General features: G+C 44.3%; 1 protein-coding gene across 2 annotated transcripts in view; it reads left to right on the forward strand.

Moving 5' to 3' along the window:
- The window catches only part of CCDC50 (coiled-coil domain containing 50), a 47,464-nt gene extending 35,976 nt beyond the window's left edge, over positions 1-11,488 (forward strand). For both annotated transcript variants that reach the window (XM_026093481.2, XM_026093482.2), the window contains 6 exons: positions 1,528-1,634; positions 2,228-2,272; positions 2,890-2,994; positions 3,461-3,540; positions 4,598-4,695; positions 5,735-11,488. In XM_026093481.2, the coding sequence (XP_025949266.2) occupies positions 1,528-1,634; positions 2,228-2,272; positions 2,890-2,994; positions 3,461-3,540; positions 4,598-4,695; positions 5,735-5,754 (455 nt within the window). In that variant the 3' untranslated portion in view covers positions 5,755-11,488. The remainder of the gene's footprint in view (positions 1-1,527; positions 1,635-2,227; positions 2,273-2,889; positions 2,995-3,460; positions 3,541-4,597; positions 4,696-5,734) is intronic.
- The last annotated feature ends 1,139 nt before the right edge of the window (positions 11,489-12,627 follow it).

Raw genomic sequence — 12,627 nt, forward strand, 5'->3', positions numbered from 1 at the left:
CTGGAAATTCAGTTTTATCCTTCATAGAGGCAATGGTGCATGGGAGCTTGTCAGCAAGCTTGCATTCATTCCAGCATGGTAAAACTGCATTTATTGTGGCCTTGGAAACAGTCTGAATGATATAACTCTGTCCAAGCTGGTAGTTTTTGCCAGAGTTTCTGTACTGGCCTGAGATTGCAGCTCTTCACATCTTGGATTGATCAAGTTGTTCTGGGAAAGGCCAGGCCATACACTTGGCTATAATATGCCAGAAATGAAGTTGCTTCTCTTCTTGTGCTAAGAGGGTTTTAAGAGGGATGTTAATTGCTTAAGATCATCAGTTGGTTGACTTCAGTTTAAATAAAAACAGAAAAACACACACCTTTATACCTGGAGAGGAGGTACCTCCTATTCCTACATTTTTATTCAAGGTTGATGCATGTGGTCTTTGGCCCTGTGTAGTTTGCAGTCTCAGGGGGATACGTGGCAGAGGATGATGGTAGTTTGTTGATAAATGCACAGAAAATTTTTAGAGGTTGGTTGCATCTTTTTTTCCTTGGTCTTGCCTGATCAGAAAGAATCTGCTATATGACCAAGTAACATGTAACATCTATTTAAAATAAATGCACAAACAGTGTAACTGGAGACATGAAAGTTTTGAGTGAAACTTATCCTGACTTTGGCATGGAAGAGCGACAGAGAGACATCTGGAGTATCTGTATACCACAGATAAAAAGCAGAAACCTCATTTAGATGTCTGAGACTACCAAACAATACAGTTCAAACTGCAGATAGAAAGAGAAGGAATTCATTGTGTGTGAATGAAGCCATGCATTTTATAAAAGGGATACAGTAAGACTACTTTGATGCCCTATTGCAAATAGACTATGGAGAGGCTTTCAGACTGCAACATTTTTGATCATTTGGAGGTAGTTTAAAATAAACAGCTAAATAAAACAGTCTACCCAAAGAAAGAACTGAACCTTACGTGAACTTCAAAAATGTTTACTTGTCTGGACTTTTTTCACTATGAATTGCAAAATTCATGGGTCAGCCCGAAAGAAGAAATTGTTGGAGACTGTGTGAGTCTGTCCCAGGCAACTTTTGCAGCCCATGCTGTTCCAGAGATATGTTTTACAGAATCCGCTGTGCTCGTAGCATGTGTTAGGCTGCTCTCCATTGCTGAGTTTTGCCAGCATACCTGTATCAGTCCAGTGTGAAAAATCTGCAGTTCCTTTGCTACCATCGCTATGCAGGCATAAACCATGGCAACAAGGGTAGCTGCTTCTGCCACATAGTGGCATTTGTTATGCAGGAAATGGCAGAAGTATGCATATAGGAAAAACTCATTCCAAGGTATATATTCCACCTCAGCTAAAGATCCTGTCAAAATAGCTGTCTGGCAGGGACTCTGCTGTGCTCTCTGGTCCCCTTGTGCGGGGTTTTGCAGGTGGCTGAAGAGTCAACACTGAGGAGATGGTGGGGATTTCCTTTCAGAAGCAGTTTGAAATGGGTGAATTGAGTGTTCCCTTTCTCCTAATTTTGTAGGAACTAAGTCAAGGGGGGCAAAGCAAGCTATTTATGACAAACCTCGAAGGGAACAGGAATTGTCTGATGCAGAGATTGCTCGGAAACTGCAAGAGGAAGAGCTCCTGGTAAGTAGAGAGTGTACATTAATCAGCTTGGAAGAATTAATGTTCCCCATAGTGACAATTTCCTTCTGCAAACTTCTTACGTATGATGGTGACTCTTAATACCTCAGGCCTTGCTCTTCTGCATTCTGGTGCTCATCTTTCTCTCCTATACATGCGTGTGGAGTGAGAAGTGGGTTTTGCCCAGTAGAGCTCTATTTTCTGTAGTTTGCTTAACATAAATCCAGATACACCCGAAAATTAAATGATCAAAGCAGAGTGATGTTAAATGAACGTTTCTATGCAAGTGAAGATGGCATATAGTCAGCATGGTCAGCTCAGAAGTGAGACAAGCCAGTATGAACCTTTGGTGGGAGAGAAGGCAGCAGGGTGGGCAATGTATTGCAATGTGATTGGCAGAAAGGTGAGGGCAAGATTCAGCTAAGAAGTTGAAATGCCAGTTTAATATCGGGTTGTGAGGTAACTGTTGAGCTAGTTCAGTTTATCTGGAGAAGATGGTAGCAAAGATGTGTGAGCACCTGCCTGCCCTGCCCAATAGGTTGATGGATCTGAGTTATTCAGAGGTGTAGCAATTTTGTGTGTGTGTTTGCTTTTAGGCCAACCAGATGGATGAGAAGGCAGCTCAAGTAGCCCAAGATGAGGTGAGCAAGAACCCAAATGTTCACACTATGCCTTTATTTGTAGAAACTGTTAAACCCCACTTGTCCCCTGTGATGCTCTAACTGTTCACTTCTCTCCTTGCTGGGGAAGCTCAGGGCTCTGCTGGTGTTTGTTCCTAGCTGGTTTGCATGCTCAGGCTGGCCGAGCAGGGAATTTCACTGCCTGTTGCAGCCACGGCAGATCAGGGAGGTTCATGGCTGTGTAGCAGCTCTTGTAACCAAATCCCCTGGGGGACTATGATATGCTGTAAGGTGAACCCCACACTGGAGGAAAAGAAACAGGGTCGAAAGGCTCTGCACATGCAAACCAAGCAAATCAGAGATCCGCTGAGCACATAGTATGTAGCCAGTCTCGTTTCTGCTGTGTCACTTGATCTCCAAGCACAGGCTCGGGTGAAATCTTGACTCGTATGGCTTTGCAGCCATTGCATTCAGTAATTGTCCCTTATGGGGATCCAAGGACCTTGCATGTTATAGAGGACACAGTACAAGATGCATTAGGCCTCTAACAGTGATGCTGTGTTAAGATGTATTTGGAAAGGATTTAAACAGTTCAAACCCACAAGAGTTTGACATGTGCTCTGTACTTTTTCTTCCAGGAAATAGCCCGTCTCTTGATGGCCGAGGAGAAGAAAGCTTTCAAGAAAGAAAAGGAACGAGAAAAGTCTTCCTTTGAAAAGAAGAGGCATGATCAAGACTGGAAGGTATGTCAAGCTTCAGGAGGCCTCACAAATGAAGCAATAGTCAAGGTACTAAAGAGGGTGTTGTGTTAATCTCAGGGCCAGATGGAGATAGTTCTGATGTTTTCCGCCTCCTTATTGTATTGAACCAGTTGCAGGGGCACAGCTGAGTGCAACCTTGTGCTCTGCTAAACCATGTGTACCGTCATTACACAGTGATTTTTTGCATTTGACCCCAGCTTAGGGATGGATCCCCCAATTCAGCCTCATATTTAGAGCAAAGCTTCAGTTTCACTTGGCAAGGCTGTTCAAGATACTGGAAACTGGACCAGATCCTGCCATTTGCATGTATCTGGCTGTAGTCAGTTGTGTGTGAACTGAGCACAGAAGGACTGTGCAGAGGTGTGGAAGCCTTGACATAGCAGCTAGTGTCTTGCAAGGCATGGGGACTGCCTGTTGGTGAGCCACTCTCCCTCCTTCTTCCCGTCAGTATGATGCAAGCGAGTCGACGCGCTCAAAGTCAAAAGAAGGGGCTGAACCTCAGCGACACAAAGGCGACAAGTCTTTACGGTGAGCTAAACACATGGCCAGTAAAACTGAGGAAATGCACGCAAGAGGCTGCTCAGAGGCTGAGCCCTGGGGACTAGCTGTGGGGAGACCAGCCTGATCCACAAGGGGCTTGGTGGAGAGTGGAGGTTTTAGCACTGAAGAGATATGGAGGGTACAGAGCCTGTGGGATGTTCACTGACATGCGTCATTTGCTGTGTTTGTGGCATCTGGCCATCTCAGTCTCCCTGCCCAACACTGACAGAGATTGATGAACTTGTTCAGTGACATTTGTTAAATGGCAGAGAAGCACTGAGAGGGTTAAAGAGCTTCTGGGTATGTGAAACCAAATGTCATCTCTGAGCAAGAAGGAAGAACCACAATGAATTTGCATGATTGTTCCTTTGTGTCCCCACTCCCCAGCTAAGCCCTATGCGCTGCTCCTGCTGCTGCGTGTGGAGACCCCGCTGCAAGCAAATGCATTGTGCTTGTGGGGTATCTCCTTCCAGAGCTGATGGGAAGGGGGTATAGTACAGCGCTTCTTCCGAATCACTCAGTGTCCTGGCCTGCTGACACTGAATCCTGGAGGTGACCCTGGTGGTTTTGGTTTCCAATCCTAAGATGAGCCTAGGAATTTTTGTTTAGCTAACAAAAGAGGCAACAAGCAAGGTATGCAGGTGGAGACTGAGAGGGATCTGATTAGAACACTCTGGAGTTAAAACTGGGTGCATATTAAGCACTTTGAAATGTTCCTTGTTCCTTTTGACTGAGATTTGCATTAGATTTCATAATGGGAATGTTTTGTTTCCTGACAACTTAAAACTGTTATTAAATGGAAACAGGCCATGAGAAGCAGTGAATACTGGGCATTTCTCACTGTAGAAATGCTGACCAGCTGTGCTCAGAGGAGCTGATCTGCAGGTGGAAAGCCAGGGCCAGACACCAGTTTGCACCAAGCCAACAGGGACAGAGCAGGCAGCCGAGGTATTGCTTTCGCCATGCTGTTGTGCCTTTGGTGTGTAGGTATTTTTGTCTGTGCGTTTGTTTCCCCATCCCAACACTTTTTTCCTGTGCTTGGCAGGTCACAGCCTCACCTTGATGACTTTGAACACTCTCGTTATTACACAAGCCAGCCTAGCCCCTCGCGCCAGTTTCCCAAACATGAGCACTCTCCTAAAGGTAGGATTGAGCCACAGTTGCCCCAGCATTTGGATTATTGTGTGCTATGTTCCTCAAATAACCAGCCTGGAGGATAGGACTTTTGGATGAGGGATGCTAATAGAGAGGAGGAATGAACATATTGCCCCAACAGGCATGTGATGCTGTTCGGTGTTCAAGTTGTACTTGCTGAGCACGTTACTGGCTGAGAGAGTAAAAAACTGAATTAGTTTGCCATGTCAAACTGCTCTGGCTTGCCCTCTGTGATCTCTTAATGATAAATGACTGTAAATCCAGGCAGCAAATGAAAGAGAAATAACATGAAGACAATGACGTGATAGTTTCCAGATGAATCACCATATGAAGCAATTCAATACGAGACAGAAAACCCTCACAGTATCACCTGTCTGGCTGCTGGATGACCAGACAGAAGTTTTTCCTGAGATCAGGCTTGTTTTGTTCCTGTCGCATCTCAGCACTGTTTTGTTGGCTTGTATTCTGAAAACGTGTAGCAGCAGGGCAGCATGGGTGGGGGTTGTTTGTTTTGTTTTGTTTTGTTTTTGTTTTTTTGCCTGATTTTAGAAGTCTAAAAGCTAGTTGTTTGAATTATCTCTAGAGTCTGTGGGGGAAGAAGGGTACAGCCAGTGTTCAACCTTGTCCAGCTCCACTGATTGTAACTTAAATGTGGAGTTTATTTTACAGAACTTAAAGTTTGAGCCTTTTGTGTTCTGTTTTCGTCAAACAAGTTGGAAAGTTGATAGCACTTTGTATAGTTTATAAGCCCAGTGTTTCTTCCATTTTCTTTAGTGAGACACTGGAAAGTGGTTGTCATGACATTCACGTTCACTGGAAGAATGCAAGTGTCTGCCTGTCTCATTGACCTGTCCTTCCATTTGTTTGAGTAACGTTATGTACAGTTGCCACTTTGGCATTTGACATCACCAGCATCCTAAAGTCACACAGACATCCAAGGAGGCAGGACAAATAAGATTTCTGCAGTATTTTCTTCACCAGGATCTACCCTGCTGATTTATCTTTTTCTTTCTGTTTTGCTTTCCAGGTTCCCGTAGGAAGCAGTAAACTGCTAGCCTTTGCTTTGGTACTGACTCTTCTGTAGCAAACATTACTGGAATGGCCAGGCAACTTTCTTGATTCCTTACCCAATGGGAGGTCCACCCTCCACCCCTGGGATCTCCTCTTTAAGTGTTATCATATTAATATGGAACATTTGTTCATTTCAATTTCTTACTCGTATGTGATCACTTAAGCAGTGCAGTACAATCTAGCCGCTACTGAGCTGTGTGAATCAACTAGCTGATTTAAAAGCTTTTTTTTTTTTTTTTTTTTAAATCCTTTGAGGCTTTCCTTTTTATTTTTTAAGCTTTGGCTGGAGCTTGGACAAATAGAGATGCATATACAACTAGAAGGAAAATCCAAGATATGAGCTGGGTTATGGCAATACAGCAGAACATCTGAAATACAAGTCCTTTCTATATTAGGATGACTTAGTGCAGAGAGTTGTAAGAGGGAACATGTGTTTCTCTCTGTGCTGGATAAGAAAGCTGAGCCAATCCAACAGAGAGACATATTAGCTTGCAGGAAGGAGAGAGGATCTTCACAACATACACCAGGAAAAGCTAGAGCTTGAGACTGATGAGGAATTTGCTTGTAGAACAAATTTTCCTAACTGCTGTGGTTCTTTTTAGGGTTTCCAGTAAGCACTCCTAAATTCTGTATGGGTAGAACATGCAACCAGACATTCAGCTCAAGGTTATTGGGTAAGACAGTTAAGAGGAAAGACAATTTAAACTGAAATTAGACCGTATGTGTATGACTTCTAAAGGGCTCCAGAGAACTGACGAAGCTGTGAGTTGTGGATTAGGAAGAATAACACACGCTGATTTAAATGCCTGAAAGGACCTCTGTCGTCACCTCCTTTGAGCTTCAGCGTAATGCAAGCCAAGGAATTTCATTCAGGCCAAGCAGGGACTACTGTTGCTCCTTGCTCAGTTGCTGAGGCACTGAGCACTGCAACTTATGTCTAAACCTGAATGTGTGTTGGAAACACAGCACTGAAGGAGGAACATATGGGCATTGGACATTGAATGCAAAACCCACAGTAACAGGCAACTTAGAGACACCGAGTCCAAACAGTCAACAAAATATCTGTGCTACCTGCCTTCCCTCCACATTGCTCCATACAGTACCCCAGGCAGCATCCAGTCTGGACGAAGTGATTGCTCTCTGGGGCATGGTTGTGCCTGCAAGTTTAAGTTATCTGTACAAATTTGTCCATGCACTGATACATATTTTTTCCCTCCACTCTTTGAAAAACATTCTGTTCTTACAGAGTCAGGTGGACTTTGCCCTTGGCCTTCTCTCATCCAAATCTTTTGTCTTTTTAATCTCTTTTTGACATTTGTTTTTTTCCCAAGTGCATTTTAACCTGCAAAGCTGAGCAGAGGGACAATGGTTTGGAGTCCGTTAGCCAGTACAGGCTAGTTACTCACTTTAGCAGTCTGGTTCACAGCAGCAGAGCCTGGTTGTGGTGCCACTGCATCCCAGCTTCCTTACTGCCTGGCACCAAGTCAGTCCCATCGTGCTCTTCATTCTTCACTGGCTGCTGTAACTCTGCTGCCGGCTTTGATGAGTGGGGGCAGGGGCACAACTGTACTCACCCCCTCACTGACCTGCTCCTCTGCCTGGGAGCCAGCTCTGCAGAGCTTTGCAGAGAGGAAATGCTGGCCTGGAGCACTGGTAGGAAATTGGAAGAGATCATGGCTCTCTTCTCTTGCACTAATTCACAATTCAAGCCCCAAGGCAGCTGGAAGGCTTTAACTTTAGCTGTTGATCAGAAAGCTACTGTGAAACAAATCACTAGGAAGACAAGGCAACTTGTTTTTCTCATAAGTTGCAAGGACATATCTAATACCACAGCAAGAGCCCATGCCTCACCTTAACCGAAGTGAAAAACTTCCTTCTCCTGCCCTGACTGGGATGTTGCTACCAGTTCCCTACCTGCAGAGTACTAGCTAGTCCCCTGATAGAGCTTTGCTCCAGGCATGCACTAGCCGAAAATGTAGCAATATAGGACCTTATGCATCAGCAGCATCCCATTGACTGCATGCCCTTGCTTCCAGACCATGAGCCTGCTCACCTGCATCAACCCTTAAGTAACTTGCAGGCTCTTGCTTGCTTGCTGCTTCTTCTCAGGAAATATCCCTGCCTGCGGCTAGATTTTACTGTCTTTGCATTGTGCCCTCTTCTCTTTCCATCTCTGTCCATTCAGAAGTGTTAACGTTGTTTCAAAGGAATAGGAAAAAAAACAACGTAGACCGTATATTTTTATTTGATAACTTGGGCCAATGTGGCAACCTCATTTGCAATGATTTTATTTTATAAATGTTTATTTTTATATTTCATGTAACAGTCAAAAATTTTACTGCTGAAAATGCTGGGAGGTTTTTTGGTGGGTTTCTTCCTCCCTTGCATTCCATCAGACTGTATTTATTGTTGTGAAATGGATCTCTAGTGGGGATTTATGTACTGATACTTCTACAAATACCCCAGCCCAGGCCCTGCTGCTTGTATCATCTGGTGCACTTGTGAAAACTGGATGGGGAAAAATCCTGCCAAGTCCAAAAGTGGTTGTGCTTTGTACTCACTGTGCATGGGAAAAATGGTGACTGTGTGTGCAAGGCAAGGAGAAATCGGCAACTAGGAATTCGGCTCTCCCTGGGCTTCTGTAGCTGACTGTCATGGGTTTTCTTGCACTGCAGTTGGCTGCTGTAACTTCTGTCTTATCCTAATCAGAGAAGTCATGAAGGCCCTGAGCCTGCTAACAGATTCTTTGGATGTCAATTCAGGAAAGATGCTCGGGAGTGTCCGAGTTGTTGACTTCAGTGGGAGGGAGTTGGGGCTAGGTAGTGAGAGAGAGTGTTCTGGTTGACTTGTTTGGAAACTGGAGAAAGTCTAAAAACCATCCCAAAGCCTGGACTGTGGTGCTGCAGGGTCTCCTTGTGAGCCTGTTTTGGCCTGCCAAGCTGCCCGTGGCACTGAGAAGAGGGAGCTCAAGGGAAGGATCCCAGGAGCATCTGCTGCTTCCTTGGATGCCTCCAGGGAAGGCTAATTGCTTTGGGGGCTGCTCATCTCTATGTCCCCCCACCCCTTATCCTTTATGTTTTTATTCTTACTCCCTGCCTTTGTTATTTGCTGTCCCTTGTAATTGTTTTTCTCCCCATTTTGTTTTTCTGTAGCCTTTCTGAAGGAGGCCCTGAGATTATGCTGGAAGGGAGCTGACACCTATACCTAGAGAGAGAAACTGTAAAATCAGTAACTGAGGAAAGCATATAATAAATAGAGGAACAGTTGCTGTATTTATACCGTAATAGGTCTTCTGGGCCTCATGCAGTCAGCAGGCTAGAGACTTTGAGGCACACATTGCAGCTGGGCTTGCACGTTTAGCAGCCACTTTTGGCTCCTCCCATGGTCCCACTGAAGTCAACAAGAGTTGAGTTAAGATTGTGGATCAACAAGGACCCAATTCACCTTGGGGTTCAGCAGCCACAGTTTTGCTGAAGTTGGGGAGATGCAGCGGCCCAGGCCAGATGCAAAATCAGCACCTTGCGTGTGTGCCCCTGGAAAGGGGCACATTAAAGTCGTCGTTTTAAAAAGACCCAACCAGAGCAATATTTCCTTTCCATAACAGAAAAAATGTTTAAATAACCTTATTGTTTTGTCTTCTCTTGCCAAGTTTCAGTAGCTTTGCCTATGGTTTTGCTCTGGATTTAACAGTATGTCAGAGTCCAGGCCGGGGACATATGCCCAGGCTATTTCAACTCTGCATCCCTTTCTTACTGCGCACGTTAATAAAGCAACAGTAGCCACGTGGAAAGTTCATCACCATGAAATCTTATCACTTCCTTACCTCTGTGGTAGGCACATCTCACCAGCAAGTGCTCCTCCACCTCCTCACCTCTGTCCGAAGCACAACAGCCCTCAGAGGAGAGGGCAGGCGAGCCGAGTGATCGTGCCTTACTTGCAGGGATACTCAATATCTCCAGTATAGTCTGATCTGAGTCACCTTGCTATGAAACACTGTCTTAAAATGTGGACTGTACAGCTTCCTGCAGTGAGAAGCAGTTGTCATCATGGGGATAGATCCAGCAGGTTAATCTCATTTACGGTTTTGAATTTAGTGGGGGAAGGGAAAATACCACTTGTTAATGGTTAGATTGTCTTTTCATTGGATTTCTGCCATGGGGAGGAGGGATAGAAGTTACAAATGCTGTAATCTGCTTCACTCTGTAAAAGGGATCTTGTAAGTACAGTATTTTTATATCTCTGCATTTCCACCTGTCAGGATTTGAATCAGAATTAATAACATCTCTCAGTTAGGAAAAAAAAAAAACTTTTTTTTTTTTTTTTTTTTACAGTGCTAGACCTTTGTAAGTTTTTATTTTGTGCCAAATTACAGCCACTGTTACATTTTCTTTTTTTAGGGTGTGAATTCAGTTTATTGCTATCGATCAATGTGTGTATTATATATATTTTTTATTATCAAGGTTTTTATTTTAATTCATATTAACCTATATGCAAACTAACTGTGGATTGCTAATTTATATATAAAGGGGAGCACTTTAGAAACAGTGTGAGAATCCCCTGCTTAGTTTACACTCTTGTAATCCAGTGCAGCCAGGCTGTAAAACACAGCGCTTCTTACACAGAATATTCCCCTGGGTATCTGCCATGCAAAGCAGATCCCTCCTGCTGGTCCTCACAGCGCGCTGATGCTGCAGGGTGGTGTGCGGATGCAACAGGAACCAAAGCACAGCTCACAGACGTGGACCGAGTGCGAGTGAGCGAGCTGGCCTCTTTGCCGTCCTGCTTGCGGCAGTTGCGCCAGGGAGGCTGCCGCAGCAGGAATTCTAGTTCGGGGTGACTTTGAGGTTTACTCTGCCCTGTCTCCTCCCCCAGGAGACGGGCAAGTCTCTCAAGATGCTGAATGCTTAGTTTTGCAGCTGCTTTGGGAGATGTAGGGGATAGCACTGAGGCACAGCAGTGCCCCTTGCATAAAATATACCACTGGGCAGGCTCTCATTGTGCTGCATGCAAGTGCCACTCAGATTGCTGTGTCCAGAGCAGGCTGCAGTGTGCAGATTTTTGTCGGGAAATCACACTGCCCTCAGCCTCTGGGTTGGAAATTTCATCAGCTGCCTCCTCCCCCTCGGGTAGCACAAGGCAAGGCTTAGGCCATGCAGCTTGGACTCTCCCCAGGAGAGGACACCGGCACACACAAATGAGTATTTTCTACTTCACGGTAAACAAGTTTCACTGTATCAATGTTCGCTCTAAGTAGACTCCACAGTGTGTCTCCAGCTGCATCTGTGCACTGCAATACGGTTAACTTCCTCAGAGAAATAACTGCAGTTGTCTAATTTAGCTCTTTAGGGTAAACTTTCAGCCTGTTGAATCTAAATGTTAGCCATAGGATATGATGAATTAGTCAAATGGTTTAAATTCCTCGGAGTTGCAAGTTTACCCTGTGTTGCAACAGCTAATCCTTAATTGCAAATTGCGCACTGACAATAATCCATCTATGCAAGCCTTTTTGTTTTTCTTATTCTTATTTTTGACTGTTTACTATAATTTTACCAGGTTTGGCATAGAGCTTCTGAATGACATTTAACCAAAGTATCATATCTGTGTGTGTATAGCATGTTTTGCTTCATACTCCTGAATTCATTGAATGTAAAAAGAACATTGCCTTGCCCCATCTTGTTCAATAAACTATTGTCTTTTGTTATCCACCGCATCCTCCTGTCCCTGTGTGTGCTTTTCTGGGAGCATTGAACTGGGTCCTTTTCTCTGCGGTGAGTCAGAGGTGTGTTCAGTGTGTCCTCCTGCTGGATGCTCCACTTCTGTTGGTTACACAAGAGCAGGGGAAAATGGTGCTTCGTTCCACCTTTGCTTTCCGGAGCTTATCTTCTTCTACCAATAATTATGTTGTTTGAATTTAATAGATGTAGCAAAATAACAATTTATATTTGACTATTTCATGGCTAGAGAGATGGAAAAAAAGCTGTATAATGTCTTGGAAAGAATCTGGACTCTTTCATTTCCTGAGACTGTGATACTGAAAAATAAAACAGTGTAATTATTTGCAAGGGTAGGATACTATGTTTTTTGTTAGCATAGCTTTTAGTTTGTAAAATGCCTGCCTGAAGCTTCCCAAGAACAACTCAGACCTCCAGTGGTGTGATGAAAGGCAAGAAGGAAGCATGACAAATGTCCTGTGACTGACTGACATCTTCAAAGGCAATTAGGAGAGGATGCCAACCGCATGCAATTCAAACACGGTCAGACACGAAGCCATTTCCATGTCACGAATTCAGTTTCTAAATAAGCATGCTAAAATAAACGGGTGGTTACTAAATATAAGGTAAAGAGCTTGAGTCCAAACTGTAAACCTTTCTTAAAGGTTTATTTACTTGCTGATTTCCACCTTTTTGCTGAATACAGCCATTGCAGAGGTGAGCATGGTGCACCAGGCTGCTCCCACCCATGAGGTAGGGGCCTGTGCCAGGACAAGTGCTCTGACTGCAGCAGATTTCAGCCTGGGGCTTGATAAGGCCTGTGTTGTAGTACTGGGGTAGTGCTATCAGATGCTATTAGATCTTTACCTCCCACCAGCTCCATCATAGGGTCCCTTTAGAATTTGGCTCCTTTGGAATTGGCATGGACCAGCAAAACAGTTTGAAAATTAAAAACCCTTGGACATGGCTAGGAGGGGGAAGAGCCCTGCTGTAATTACAAAGCACTCCGTTAGAAATGCCAAGAGCTCTACCAACTTGCAATTTATTGTAGCCTCTTGTCTGAAATGGCTGGGTTGGTCTGTTTTCTTTGAAAACCTTCTTTCATGCCAGCCTTGGCTCTTGTTGAAGCGTTAGACTG

The sequence above is a fragment of the Dromaius novaehollandiae genome, chromosome 9 (genome assembly GCF_036370855.1).
Source record: "Dromaius novaehollandiae isolate bDroNov1 chromosome 9, bDroNov1.hap1, whole genome shotgun sequence".
Classification (NCBI taxonomy): domain Eukaryota; kingdom Metazoa; phylum Chordata; class Aves; order Casuariiformes; family Dromaiidae; genus Dromaius; species Dromaius novaehollandiae.